The sequence below is a fragment of the Galleria mellonella genome, unplaced genomic scaffold (assembly GCF_026898425.1).
Source record: "Galleria mellonella isolate WM207_F2 unplaced genomic scaffold, CSIRO_AGI_GalMel_v1 utg312, whole genome shotgun sequence".
Taxonomy (NCBI): domain Eukaryota; kingdom Metazoa; phylum Arthropoda; class Insecta; order Lepidoptera; family Pyralidae; genus Galleria; species Galleria mellonella.
The window spans coordinates 11,430,380-11,445,671 of NW_026442074.1; the positions used below are offsets into that span (position 1 = coordinate 11,430,380).

The following is a 15,292-nucleotide window of genomic DNA, read 5'->3' on the forward strand; positions in this document are numbered from 1 at the left end:
GCGAGTGTCGAGTATCCAGTGTCCGAGTGTCAAGTGTCCAGTGTCCGAATGTCCAGTGTCCGAGTATCCAGTGTCCAGTGTCCAGTGTCCGAGTGTCAGGTACGAGTGTCAAGTGTCCATGTTCGAGTGTCAGGTGTGAAGGTCGAGTGTCCAGTGTCCGAGTGTCAGGTACGAGTGTCAAGTGTCCATGTTCGAGTGTCAGGTGCGAATATCGAGTGTCCAGAGTCCGAGTGTCAGGTACGAGTGTCGAGTGTCTAGTGTCCGAGGGTCAAGTGCGAGAGTGTTGAGTGTTGAGTGTCGAGTGTCAAGTGCGAGTGTCGAGTGTCCAGTGTCCAGTGTCCGAGTGTCGAGTGTCCAGTGTCCGAGTGTGTGCGAGTGTCGAGTATCTGAGTGTCAAGTGCGAGTGTCAAGTGCGAGTGTCGAGTGTCCAAATGTCAAGTGCGAGAGTGTCCAGTGTCCGAGTGTCGAGAGTCCAGTGTCCTAGTGTCGTGTGTATAGTGTCCGAGTGTCAGGTGTGAAGGTCGAGTGTCCAGTGTCCTAGTGTCGAGTGTACAGTGTCCGAGTGTCGAGTGTCGAGTGTCCGAGTGTGGAGTGTAGTGTCCGAGTGTCAGGTTCGAGTGTCGAGTGTCCAGTGTCCGAGTGTCGAGCGTCCAGTGTACAGTATCAGGTGCGAGTGTCGAGTGTCCGAGTGTCAAGTGCGAGTGTCGAGTGTCTAGTGTCCGAATCTCAAGTACGAGAGTGTCCAAGTGTCAAAGTGCGAGAGTGTCGATTGTCAAGTGCTAGAGTGTCGAGTGTCCAGTGTCCGAGTGTCAGGTGCGAGTGTCGAGTGTCCAGTGTCCGAGTGTCAAGTGTCCAGTGTCCGAATGTCCAGTGTCCAGTGTCCGAGTGTCAGGTACGAGTGTCAAGTGTCCATGTTCGAGTGTCAGGTGCGAATATCGAGTGTCCAGTGTCCTAGTGTCGAGTGTACAGTGTCCGAGTGTCAGGTGTGAGTGTCGAGTGTCCAGTGTCAGGTGTGAGTGTCGAGTGTCCAGTGTCCAGTGTCCGAGTATCCAGTGTCCAGTGTCCAGTGTCCGAGTGTCAGGTACGAGTGTCAAGTGTCCATGTTCGAGTGTCAGGTGTGAAGGTCGAGTGTCCAGTGTCCAGTGTTCGAGTGTCAAGTGCAAGTGTCGAATGTCCAGTGTCCAGTATCCGAGTGTCAGGTACGAGTGTCAAGTGTCCATGTTCGAGTGTCAGGTGCGAATATCGAGTGTCCAGTGTCCGAGTGTCGAGTGTCCAGTGTACAGTATCAGGTGCGAGTGTCGAGTGTCCGAGTGTCAAGTGCGAGTGTCGAGTGTCTAGTGTCCGAATCTCAAGTACGAGAGTGTCCAAGTGTCAAAGTGCGAGAGTGTCGAGTGTCAAGTGCTAGAGTGTCGAGTGTCAAGTGCGAAAGTGTCGAGTGTCCAGTGGCCGAATGTCAAGCGCGAAAGTGTCGATAGTCCAGTGTCCTAGTGTCGAGTGTACAGTGTCTGAGTGTCAGGTGCGAATGTCTAGTGTACAATGTCCGAGTGTGGAGAGTCAAGTGCGAGTGTCCAGTGTCCGAGTGTAAAATGCGAGTGTCGAGAGTCCAAGTGTCAAGTGCGAGAATGTCGAATGTCCGGTGTCCGAATGTCGGAGTGTCGAGTGTCCGAGTATCAAGTGCGAGTGTCCAGTGTCCGAGTGTCGAGTGTCCAGTGTCCTAGTGTCGAGTGTACAGTGTCCGAGTGTCAGGTGTGAGTGTCGAGTGTCCAGTGTCCGAGTGACAAGCGCGAAAGTCTCGATAGTCCAGTGTCCGAGTGTCGAGTGTACAGTGTCCGAGTGTCTGGTGCGAGTGTCGAGAGTCCAGTGTCCGAGTGTCGAGTGTCCGAGTGTCAAGTGCGAGTGTCTAGTGTCAGGTGCGAGTGTGGAGTGTCAGGTGCGAGTGTCGAGTGTCCGAGTGTCAAGTGCTACTCGTCAAGTGTTAAGTTAACTGTGTTAAGTTCCGGGGGAAGGGATTGTTAATAATGTATATTTAACGACGCCATTACTAGCAATATACCCTATCCGGTTGACCTCCACGTGGTTCCTCCTGGACACTATCTTAGTCGTGATGCTGACCTGCTTCATCCCCACCTATCATCCCTCACGGATGCTCCGCCAGCCTATACCGACAGTACAAGGGGTGGGGGGGATTACTATTCCATTTCCTCCCATTAAACAACTTTGTTATGTTCATGGTACCGTTCATGTTTAAAAGCGACTATTACCATTTGCCAAGTTGCATCCATAAGGTAGCACTTAGTGTAGCGTGAAATTATACTTAGCCTCTTTTTGTATACAACTTAGAATGGCAAACATGCTGACGGCCCACCTGATGGAAAGTGGTAACCGTCGTCGCGTACACATGAGCAGTACCATGGACATAACAGAGTATAGAGTATGTTTCGCCCATGATACCCCCCATGCGTTGCCATTCCTGAGGACTTAGGTATTATTCCTCTGTACCCAGTAAATTCACGCCATATCCCACCCTTCAAACTGAAACACAGCCATGCAAACACAACTGCTTCACGGTTGAAACACGAATGGGATAGATACCTCTGTCCCATTCGTCAAAAGTCGATTGCTTGGATACCCCCAAGCAGTCGACTTTTGTACAAAGTCTCCTTCTTTTACTAGTGTTATTGTGTACATTATTTTTTAAAAACACAGAGTGCAAACGAGCATGCGGCTCGTCTGATGGTAAGTGACTACCGCCGCCCATGACCGCTCACAACACCAACGGCATTCCAGGTGTACTGCCTGCATATTCCTTTTAAAAAGGAATATTCTCTTTTCTTGAAGGTTATAATGTCGTATCGTTTCGGAAATACTGCTGCTGGAAGTTGATTTCGAAGCGTGGTTGCTTTGTGTACGATATTTGGTACATTTGTTAAGGAAACATTAGCCAATAATGGTGTGAATTGATTAGAAAATAAAACGGAAAGATAGATTTGCATCATATTTATTGATTTGTCCTCCCAAAACTTTGTTTTCGCTTATGTTCGGACTTACAAGGATTATGTTTTCTTTTCGGCTACTTACAATTACATTACAGTTTTATAAAGAAATCACAATGTGGTGAGTGGGCGCCGCTGTCGGCCGCGGCGCCGGCCGCTCGCGGGCGCGCTCTCAAATTAATTTAATCAGTCGTTTTATTTTACAAGTTAACTCGAAAACATTTACAAATATATAATGACGCTTGCGCTTTTAAACACACCGGCGAACACTTGAGTTGATATTTTTTTTTTTCTAAATAATAATAATAATAATTAGATAATCTTATTAAATGTGTGTGTATGAAAATATAAGCATATTGTACAAGCTTGATGAATTATCAAGAGATTCAGGTACAACGATAACAAAATATATATACATATTGTATTGTTGTACAGAGTTCATATCCTTCGAATACTGAATCGTCATTTATCATGATTGTCAAAAATTGAAATAAATTGTAAATAATAAAAAAAAAAAATTAAAATAAAAAAAAAAACTGGGAAAAGATCTAGCACTATATTTAGGCGGAGGCGGAAATAGCGGGTAGTTTAAAAACGCAACCGTGTGGTATTTGTCGCAAAGTAAAGTGCGTGACGTCTAGCGCCGGCGGCGGCCGCGCTCACGGCCGCGCTCGCTCCACACTCGCACTACGTACTCTCCACACTCGCACTCGCACTATGCACGCTCTACACTCGCACTACGCACGCTCCGCACTCGCACTACGCACGCTCCGCACTCGCACTACGCACGCCTCACGTCTCGCACCACACTCCACACTCGCACTACGCACGCGCCGCATTCACACCACGTTCGCACCACGGTCGCACCACACGCCCTGTCGCATTCGCACCATCCTTCAATATTTATAACGGGCCACGTCGGCCGGTCTAACTTAATAAAAGAAATCTCTATAGTAAAGCTTAACTAACTTCTGTATAATTACAAATGCACAGTGTTTACACATAACCATACACTTTTACATATGTATATAATTTACCGTTTTATCATTTTTCCGGAGTACGCTATATATATAATTAGAGTTTTTAAACAGTTCAATATTCTAGATCCGAATTTCGTCGAGTATAGAAAAGTTGCGATTCGATGCGTTCCGGACTTCGCTGCGCCGGCGCCGACGTACACAAACTATACATACAAAAAAAAAAAAAGAATGCGATGAACTATTTACACGAAACGATATTCACTATGCGTACTTACACTATGCTAAGTGACGTGAATGTGACAGCGAAATCCGAAGCGAAGCATTTACAAAATAAATCTTACAAAAGTGTACCAACATAATAATATAACGCGTCGCGTCGCGTCGCATCGACACGCACGCTTCATAAGTCAATTCACATCGACACAGAGGAGGGAGGAGCGGCGGGTCGATCCTGGAGCTGGCTATATATAACGCCTACGAGCTTACGTCCAATATTTGAGTTAACGATCGACGGGCAGCTCCCCCCGCGGCCGCCGACGGCAGGCGGGCTCGGCGGAAACACATAGCGAGGAATCTGCGAATATGCGGCCGGGCTAGTGTCGAGTCATACATATACGACAATAATATATATACAATGTACAAGTATCTAAGTGTAGCTAAGTAATGGACGAAGTCGCGCGGAGATCCTATCCTAGTAGAGGGGTTCGGTGCTGGTCCCGCGGGACGGCTGCGTGACAGCGGGGACGGCCGTCCCGCGGGACCCGCGCCTTCGTAACCGGCTCCAGTGTCAGAGTGGCGATGGAAGACTGGATAAAAATATTACAAACAATTTAACTTCTTTTAGAATCGCACATCGATATATCCCTCGTCTGCCACTTAAAATATACTGAGGTAATTTTGCATCACTTTAGCGGCAGTGCTACTAGAATACAGAATTTTCAAATTCATCGCTCGCAGGCTAGAGACTAAACAATTAAACATAGACTGTATCACAATCGAGTAGTAAACTGGCGGCACGGCGCCGCGGGACGCGTCGCTCGGCTGACGACGAACTGCGACCGATAGAGTCAGCGCTCACGAGCCGTTCACTGCACTGGCGGTCCACTTGAGCGCTCGAGGTTCGAGAGGTGAGCGGTATCAGCTACGGCAGATTCCTCCACGTCGGACACTTAAAGCTTCCCACAACACACGTACGGTAATCCCTGCATTACGTTACTATAAAATAAGTTGACTCGTCGAGGTCCACGGACTGTTCACGTGGTGGCGGCGCTAGCGCGGCGGTGTCAGTCCTCGTCGGACAGCGGCTCGTACTGCGCCGACATCAGCGGCGCCGGCTCGGGCGGGCCCGGCGCTGCCACGCCGCCCGCGCCGACCGCGCCGACCGCGCCGACCGCGCCGCCCGCCGAGCCCGACGCCGAGCTTGTACTCGACGCGCCTGCAAATAAAATCAAAGATAAATATATATACTCATAGACAAAATTCATCAAACTATTATATATTCGGGGGAAGGGGGAGAGAATTACTAGTAATGGGGTTCATAAAGAATATACCATGTTAGGTTAATCTTCAATCGATCCTGATGGAAACTCTCGTGGTTGTCTGGGTCTCCAACTTTATCTGTCACTTACTGGTATCCCACCATAGTATATAAATAGCACAGGCGGTGGTACAATTCTATTTACATCCATTGACAAATAAAAAATCATTAGGGACATTATTGTGTTGTTACGAGATAAAAAAAAGAGAGTGAAAGAGAAGATTGAGAGCGCATTGTTTTTAAATATTACGTTTGAGTGAAATAACAACCAAGTATGGAGGACGAGAATTGTCAGTAACGGACACTAACAGGGCTATTACTAATAATATTACCATATAGACTTGACCTTTATACAGTGTGTATACAAGAGAAAAATATTAAGAGAGAAGAAGAGTGAAAGAAATTTCTACCGAGGTTTATTTATTTTACCGAGAGTGTACTCGGTGTGTGAAAGAGAGTGTGGAAGAGAGAGGAGTAAAGGAAACACACATAGAGTGTGAGAGGAAGTAAGTGTAAGAGACACACACACACAGAGAGAGAGTGAGTATACTGACCATCCTGTATGGTGGCGTGGTGCTGGGCAGGCGGCGTGGCGACGTTGAGCGCGGAGTACGGGTAGGCGTAGGCGGCGGCGGCCGGGAACGGCAGCGGCTTGCCGCGCTCGTCCGCGTCGCTACGCATCACCTCTACGATGCGGTTGGTCACGTAGTCGAACGCCGTCAGCACGCCGCCGCCGCCACCGCCCACGCCGCCCACGCCGCCAACCGACCCCACGCTGCCCACGCCACCCACACTACCCACGCCGCTGTAACGCCGGTTGCTGTTGTTTCTGCAAACAACGGAGAATGGCTTCGGTTAATATTCATATTAAACAAGGTGAAATTGGAATTTAAATGAAAAATCTGAAAGAAGTATTCTACCAATGTAACTGAATGTTTTAGATAAAACGTTCAGTTTTTGATAAAGGTTTCTTTAGATAAAGAAACCTTTGTCAAAAAATATATTAATAGAGGTCACAGGACAGCCAACGTCCAGCTATCGAGTCGCTAAGCTACAACACATACATTTAAACATGTGAATGGAAATAAAAAGCAGACAATGTTAGTCTGGAATCCATATTATTGATATCCGTGATCTAGTAAAATATTTTCGAATTTAACATATTTTTAAAAAAATTTTTTTTAACCCAAAATGTACTGAAACGTGTCAGTAAGTTATTCAGTGAATTTAGAAATGGTCCTGAATCACCTGCATCCACTGACTCTTTAAAATGCATGTGAGGGCGTGATACGAGAGATCGTTTTTATGAGATTTAACTTCCTCCTCTCATAATCCTCCAAAAAAAAAAAAAACAGTGGATGTTCTAGAGTAAACGAGTTACCTGTTCTGATGATGGGTGTCTGGCGGCGACACGGGCTCTAGGAAGGGTCCGTGCTTGCCGTCGCGTCGCTTCCACTCGTCGCTGCCGTACGACTCCGTCGTCGGCGCGAACCGACTACTGCCGGCACAACATGAAAATTAGCATCTACAGAAAGTTTCCATAACACCTCTCCTATAATGGAGCATTCCCCATAATGGAGATCCGGAAGCTCTGTACATTACTATTCTATTTTTACACAAGTATTTTAATAATTATTAAATAAATAAAAACACAGAATTGGAGGACAAATAAAACAAGTCGAGGCATATACAAATATAAGAAAATAAAATATAACACACTTGTGGTGCATAAGGGATGTAGTGGGACTGCAGAAGTCCCTAGTGATGATGTTGGATGCGAGGTCTCCGAGCTTGATGCTGGTAGTGTGCGCAGCAGCCATGGCGGCCGCGGTTGCAGTCGCGTGCGCTTCCTCGCGGTCCCGTTCGCGGTCACGCTCGCGGTCACGGTCACGTTCGCGATCGCGTTCACGCTCGCGCTCGCGGTCAGCCGGCGTCGGCCCGCGATCAGGGCGGTCCTGCTGCTGGTTCGATGGCCCGTTATCACACTCCCGCATCGCCTATAAAAACAGATTGTTGAGTCGAAAAATATAGGGAACGAGTATTTAATTGCTTAATTTAAAACATTTAAGAGAGATTAAATAAAGTATCATTATTATATGTCTCTTTACATATATTTGTGGGATTTTGGGAATCCGGTGTATTTTCAATTAAATCTTATTTAAGAGAATTATTTAAAGAATATAATCTTATTTATCATACAAACTTTATTTGTCTTAAACCTATTTTAGTTGAGTATATTTTGTAATTTTATTGCAAAATATTTGTATCGAAAGAAAGAGACAGAATATTAAAAATATATTTTTTATGTGCGTGTGTATGTCTTTGACTCAACTGAGTTGGCTACTAACCGGGAACCTCTGGGTGTCAGAGGTTTGGCTGATCTGGTGCGTGATGATGGCGTCGATGAGGGAGGCGGCAGTCAGCTTCCCCTCGGCGGCTCGGGCTCGCGCTTCGCTACTCATAGTAGCCGCCGCGCTCGCCGTCGCCGCTGAGTTCGTCCCGGGCCCGGCCCCTGGTCCCGGCGTAGGCCCACTCGCCGTCCCAGGCCCTGCCACTGGACCAGTCCCGGTCGGGCCCGCCGAACTCACTGTTACCGCGGGAGGTCGGCTGTAATGCAAATGTTATATATCGATCAACAATAGACGTACAAGACATAACATCGATATCCTGAAATGTGTTAACACAACATGAATGAGATGGAGTTTCATTAAAGTTAACAATATAATAATAAAGCCTTTAATCTCTGACCACAATTTTACTTTAACTTACATACTACTTATTACTTAGCTAGCTTTCTAGCAACCATTATGTTGGTCAAGTTGTCTGTCGATATAGGCCTAAATATTATTCGACCTATGTCGACAAAGTTAACAATAATAACAGTAACTATTAAATACAGTCTCAATAGACAGGAGATTGGTTTATTTTCAAATATACTCGCAGAGCCACATTCCGGAATGGCAAAATCTTTAATTACTATATTTTTGTATCAAAAATTACCTTTATCAAAATAGACTACTAAGACATTATGTATTATTTATTTATGTGTCAATGTTTTAAGTATGTGAGGTATTTTATAAAATTAGGGTATGATGAGGCTGACATATCCTTACAGGATAAAAGCCTCTAAATAAAAAAGATAAAACAAAAAAATTATTAAATAATAATAGTAATTGGTGATATATGTACAAATAGATTTAAATAGATGCAGAGACTAAATGTATTGTGGCGTTTTTAAGCTTATTTTCTAGGATGAGTTTCACCCCATAAATAAAACTCTACTCTCAGATACGTCAGTGCAATACTTTACTTAAATCCTAGAGTGGGCACAAAACAATTTTAAGGTGGGCACGGCCCATCCTTAAATACGCCTATGACTACATGTGTGTCAATTTTAGCAACTTTATACTTTTGTTCGATTATAGAATTCAAAGAGTAAACATTGTAGAGATATTGGGCCCATAACCTGTATCCGACAATTAAACGTAGTGTAAAAAAAAATACTTTTAACAATAAGACAATTTCCATTTGTGTTTCTATCGTGAAGCAGTTGTTTGCATGACTCTATTTTGGTTTGAAGAGTGAAATATGGTAGCGAATTTACAGGGTACAGAGAATAACACCAGAGTCCACAAGAATGGCAACGCATGTATGGCATCATGGTCGAAATAGTATACTCTGTTATGTCCATGGTACTGCTCATGTGTATAGGCGACGGTTACCACTTTCCATCAGGTGGGCCGCCAGTTTGTTTGTCATTCTAAGACAAAGGAAACGTTGATGAGAAGTTCAATTGAACTTGAACGGCACCTGTCCTTCCTGTCGAGCAGGTGCGGCGCCAGGGCCCGCAGCTTGGGCGCGCCGTAGCCCGCGCCTGCACTCGGCCCCACCCCAGGCCCTGGACGATTACTATCGCAGCTCGCCTGTACGTATACACAAAAATTTTTACTGATACACATTAGACACAATAATGAAGAGTAGAAGGAATTTTTAAAAAGCATTAATTTTAAAAATCTCGGAGGAGACCATTTTGCGCTTTCTGAAAGCACAAATCAAATAAACACTCGTTTCCATAGGTTTCTTATTCACATATTGCAATTAGTACCGTGTATAGTACGACAATGAAATGGCACTTTTCAACCGATTTCAAAAAAGCAGGCAGTTGTTATTATACGTAATGTTAATACTTTGTTACTTTATGTTTGTTACTTCACAACTCCTTTACTTAAATTTGGAATTTAACTTTTTAATAACTACTCAAATTTGTGTTTAAAGATTTATTAAAAAAAATTGATACACATTAAGATTATGTTACGAAAAAAAAAAATGATTTCAATTATAAAAAAAAATCTATTACATATTTTGATTTATAAAAAAAAAACAGTTATTTTAAAAAGTAAACTCCTATATCGATTTTGACAACATTTTTACAGGACCAAACTGACTGACACCTGACAATATATCCCTTTCAAATAATAAAATAGGAATTTCCCAATCGGTTCATAATGGAGTTATAAGATAACCCATTATGCCACCAACATTAAATAACAAAACATAAATAAGTTTTAGCAAACTTGTTACAGCGTCAAGTCATAAGAAAATCAAAAACAAGCCGTGATTTCCCGGCGCGTGTACTTCACACTTACATGTTGTATGTGATGCCTGTCGTGCATCATTTGGTTTTGATGGTGTTGCTGTTCCATCGCTATGTGGCGCTCCTGCATCGCCATACGTTCCCTGGGACACACGAACGCACACTCTTATTGAGCCTTCTTTGCATGATTTTATGGTATCATTATTATTGGTGAAATAAATCAAGGTGATATAATTCATGTTCAAAATTAAAGGAAAATGGTTAAAAAAATTTGATCGTGTCTGGATGCCTTTTTAATGTCGTTGCAAAAAAAAAAAACATAGCTGTCACATTTGACAGCTATGTTTTTTTTTGCAACCGACATTAAAAAGGCATCCAGACACGATCAACTTGAAGTGAACTTGTTCTTTTATATAATTTTTGGGCATTCAATGTTATGATGGAAATTTCCACCAGTATGCAAAGAAGGGTTAAGTATACATTGTTTTATTTATTTATATTTACCAACTAGGAGAGTCAACAACAAGACCTACTGTTTACTGACGAAACCCTGTGCGATCTACCAATTACATAACTTCTTGAAATCACAAATGAAACAACATAGTTCAGTACACAATTGTGTAGTATTGTAGTGTATTTCTTATTTTATTAAGAGGGGAAACATAAAACTGAAAATTATTCTCAGCAACTATTTATTTATATTAGCGTGAACATTGCGTGTGAGCATCTTCCACTAGATTAGCAAAACATTATATTGTTTGCCTTGCCACGATCGACAGAACTAATAGTTGCGACTTGCGGTTGCTAGTGCTCGACCGAACACTATTTTCGAGTTTCATCTACTGAGCCATCTACAGAGCCACCACGTGTGCCCACGATCAAACACTATTCTTAGACTTTCATTATTGAGTACAATCTGTGACGAAAATGGACTATACCTTTCTCTATTCTGCATGACGATTTGTCTATCACGTTCCGAGAGGAACTGTGCCTGCTGCTGTGCTCTTCTGTCTCTTTCTATCATCTGTTGAAAAACATAAATATAATGTACATATATCTATATATATTATATATTAGAATAGGTTTTACCAGAGGGAGACTTTGTACAAAAGTCGATTGCTTGGGTACCTCTGTCTCATTCGTGTTTCAACGAAGCAGTTGTGTTTGCATGGCTGCGTTTCGATTTGAAGGGTGGAATATGGCGTGAATTAACTGGGTACAGAGGAATAATACCTGAGTCCTCAGGAATGGCAACGTATGGGGGTTATCATGGGCGAAACAGTATACTCTGTTATGTCCATGGTACTGCTCATGTCTATAGGCGACGGTTACCACTTTCCATCAGGTGGGCCGTCACCTTGTTTGCCATTCTAAGTTGTATAAAATAAAAAGGTAACTTAGATTGATCTATAGCAATCAATATCATATGGTGTTTAGGGGGAGGGTGAAGTTTCAGAAACTGGAATGTATGTATGAGTGATAAAAGTTCATACAGAAAGAAATGTATGCGAGCAGAGAAGTCCTGGGCACTATCTAGCCTGAGAAGGACTACAGTGATAATTAAAAGTAATATACAGCAATATCTATATATAGTTACAATATATAGTTATAACAACGGATATATCAAATACTGGTTTTACCTTTTCACCTTCTTATAATATAGATATGTAATATAGAAACCCGATAACTAATGAATATAGATATAGGCGATATCAACGAAAAGGGTGATGTCATTATTCCCGCTATTAATGTTCAGAGGACCCAATATATAGGTATCGGAGCGGTACGGATATTAGCCATGCGTAGTGATAGTATTTTATAATAGGTACATTAAATAAATGATATTTCTCAAAGTACTTACTTGATACTGCATTTGCTGTTGATGGAATTTCGATATTGCTAACCTAAAATATATTAAAACATTTTTTAGTAAAATCTAAACGATTAGAGTACTGTTTTGTAACAACTTTTTTAAATTGATCCTTCGAGCCGGATTATTTTTAGTATTTTCGTTCATTGCTATATTCAAAATAGCTCAATTAATTTTAGTGAAGTTTTAGAATTGTGTACTGTTTTATTCAACAACAAAGATAGATAAAATCAATTTTGATTATGATAAGAAAAAAATACTCGAAAGGTGGCGGTAGGAGTACGTTTACCGAATCACATATATTAGTATTTTAAAGTTAACTTTTATAGTTTGGTTGGTAGGAGATAATTATAATGATATGCAATGGACAACATACCGTACGTCGTGGTGTTTGTGGTCTGTCTTGTGTTCGGGTGCATCACGCGGCACCGGCAGCGCAGTCGCAGCCGACGCCACGTTCACTAGCGACGTGAACGCCTCGTGACCTGCACAACATGATTCATCACATCATCATTCTTTTTTATAATGGGTGAAAATGGAGCAGTAACCTCGCGTTATCAGTTATACGCTGGCGAGTGAGAGATGAAATAGATAAGTGAGGATGAAAGCAAATAAGCTATCTTGACAAATTAAACAAAATTAACTACTACTACTGGAATAGTGGAGACTATGAGAAGTACTGGTAATAATAGTAATCAATCATCGAATGTTGGCAATCGCACGCATAGTAATGGTAGCGGAATTAAACAAAATAGTATAATAGAGGACGAAGTAAATTTATTTTACTCAAACATGCTTGGAAATGTGAGCATTATTTTGACAATCTTCTTAGAGATAAATCAAAATTGCCGTACTGGCCAAATACATGCGCATTGTTTGAGAAAAGTACTATACACGCCTTGACCACAACTAGGCATTAATGGACTCACGTATGTGTGCCTCGGCTACGCCTCGGCCCACATTTGCACGTTCGTCCTTCAATGCCTCAGTTGCTGGCCGCTGCAGTAATGTATTATATTTATTGAGATAACTTACTTAATTGTCAAATAATAACAATATCCACTGTACTAATTTTATTACTATAAAATAAAAGTATGTCGCGGCCATAGACAACAGAAGCAGTAGGTACCTGGCGGCGGATGCGGGTGCTGCTGCGAGTAGACGTGCTGCGCGTGCTGGTGCTGCTGGTGCTGCTGGTGCTGCTGGTGCTGCTGTTGCTGCTGGTGCTGCTGCTGCTGCTGTTGGTGCTGCTGGTGCTGCGCGTGCGGCGTGTGGCGCTGGATGACGGAGACGGGCTCGCGGTCGCGGCACGTGCCCCGCGCCACGTGCGGCGACGCGGGCCGCTCGGGCGCCGCCGCGCGCTCGCCCGCGCGCCGCGCGCCGCCGTGCATCTGCTGCGACGTGATGAAGTCCGCCATGATGATCTGCCGCTGCTCCAGCCCGTACGGGCTGCGCGAGTACGGCGCCGTCTGCTGCTGCCAAGGAAGCGTCGCTGTCAGCCTCCACGGCCTCGCTACTCAGTACGACTTTCGTCTCTAAACGAAGGTGGCCCGGAAGCCACTCAGCCCCAGGGGCCTCTGCCCTCACGCATTACTCACAAACAGGTACATAGAAATTTCAAATTAATCTGATCTCCGGTCGCCGATCATCCGCGACGAGATTCCAATATATCGAGGTGCATAAATTTACTTCTAGTCACACTACATCAAAAATCAGGAATTACGTCAACATAAAGCTACAGAACGCTCGAATTCAACGCCTTTGTGATCATCAACAGATCTTCCACTGGCGAAAGGTCGGCAGCGTCGCTTTTTATGTATTATTCTTATGTAAGGAACGCAGTTAGCGAACGGTCTGTTGACTATTCGCTTTAAGAGATATTTAAACGATCGTTAATACGACGAAGCTTTAAAAAGTAGATAAATAGATTACCGGTGAAAACGAAGACGGCGAGTGCGGCCGGGTGGTGTAGTACCCACTCGCGGGACTCCGCCGCTTGTAGTAGTCGAAGTTCCTCTTGTCCGCGTGCTGATGCTGCTGATGTTGTTGGTGCTGCGAATGTTGTTGGTGTTGGGGGTGCTGCTGGTGCTGGGGGTGGCCGTGCACGGGCGTGCCGGCCGTGATGGAGCCGGGTTTGGGCTCGGGCGTCCTGAGCGGCTCGTACCGCGCCTCCATGGGTAACGGCGTGCCCAACGTGATGGAGCCCTTAGGGCCAGTCCCCGCTTGTGGCTTACGGTCCGCTGTCCCCGTCCCCGCCCCCGCCCCGGCCACCGTTCCTCCCCCGGCACCACCCGGGGCCGCCTGCGCCCGGTACGACGGGTAGTCACCCGGCGATGTGCGATATGTCTGATCAGAGAGAATGGTCATTGCTCCTTTATTCGTTCATTATCATATTCTTACTACTATAATAAATGAGAAAGTGTATAAATATATTTATATTTTCATTCATTACTCTATCACACTTAATTTAAATTTTGGTTGATTATTTAAATTTCTCTAGTCAATTTTTCCTATGACTTTGATCCTTCGAGCCGGATTTAAAAGTAATAAGGTACGATTTTTTTTAGTTACTAACATGCAAGTTATATATATATACTTCAACAAGATAAATTTATACTTAAAGTCTCCATTCATTCCTTACTCAAACTAAGTCTAATCCTTCGAGTTGAATCGAAAATTAATAAGGTACTGGGGAAATTTCTCAAATACTTTACCGGTTTTTGAGGGTGAGGGAAATTGAGATCGTGCCGCGGTCGTTTCACGCTGAGGTCCAGCAGAGGCTCGGCGCGTTCGGCTCGCGGCTCGACTCGGGGCTCTATATGCAGCACCACCACACCGTCCTTCTGCGTATGTTGCTGGTGCTGGGGCTGATGTTGATGCGGTTGATGTTGTAGCGGCGTAATAGTGGCGGGGCGATGCGGGGATCGCGGGGAACTTCGCGCGCTGTGCGTGCTGCTGACCACGCTCAGAGTAGCTAGCGTCTCCCGACCATCACGACCCGTCCCTGTTGGTGTTGACTGAAAAACAAACATAACGATCAATCTCTATCTAATATTGGAATTAGATGTATATATATGATCAGCTCGCATCCACCTACTGCAGGATGACTCGCTTTTGTCGCGGTCCCTGTGCTATCCTCGTCCACTACTTCCCTACTATCCATATTATCCAACCATCGGATTAGTGGTCTACTGATTATATTTCGTCTCTGTCTGTCACGACAATCTCTCCGATATTGTTTTGATCCATTGTTCATCTCCTCTATTGACAAAGTGGTTTAACCATGCCCATTTTAAGCTCGGCTAAATATCAACTGCT

At 44.1% G+C, this 15,292-nt stretch overlaps 1 protein-coding gene across 1 annotated transcript in view; it reads right to left on the minus strand.

Annotated features, from left to right (window-relative positions):
* Positions 1–2,982: 2,982 nt before the first annotated feature.
* The window catches only part of LOC113521076 (uncharacterized), a 98,552-nt gene continuing 86,242 nt past the window's right edge, over positions 2,983–15,292 (minus strand). Inside the window, exons 18-30 of the mRNA XM_052895909.1 lie at positions 14,689–14,991; positions 13,907–14,320; positions 13,104–13,449; positions 12,351–12,459; positions 11,966–12,008; positions 11,043–11,128; positions 10,157–10,247; positions 9,321–9,433; positions 7,859–8,117; positions 7,230–7,507; positions 6,892–7,008; positions 6,065–6,339; positions 2,983–5,408 (exon numbers count right to left, since the gene is read on the minus strand). Coding sequence (XP_052751869.1) covers positions 5,257–5,408; positions 6,065–6,339; positions 6,892–7,008; positions 7,230–7,507; positions 7,859–8,117; positions 9,321–9,433; positions 10,157–10,247; positions 11,043–11,128; positions 11,966–12,008; positions 12,351–12,459; positions 13,104–13,449; positions 13,907–14,320; positions 14,689–14,991 — 2,586 coding nt within the window. The 3' untranslated portion in view covers positions 2,983–5,256. The remainder of the gene's footprint in view (positions 5,409–6,064; positions 6,340–6,891; positions 7,009–7,229; positions 7,508–7,858; positions 8,118–9,320; positions 9,434–10,156; positions 10,248–11,042; positions 11,129–11,965; positions 12,009–12,350; positions 12,460–13,103; positions 13,450–13,906; positions 14,321–14,688; positions 14,992–15,292) is intronic.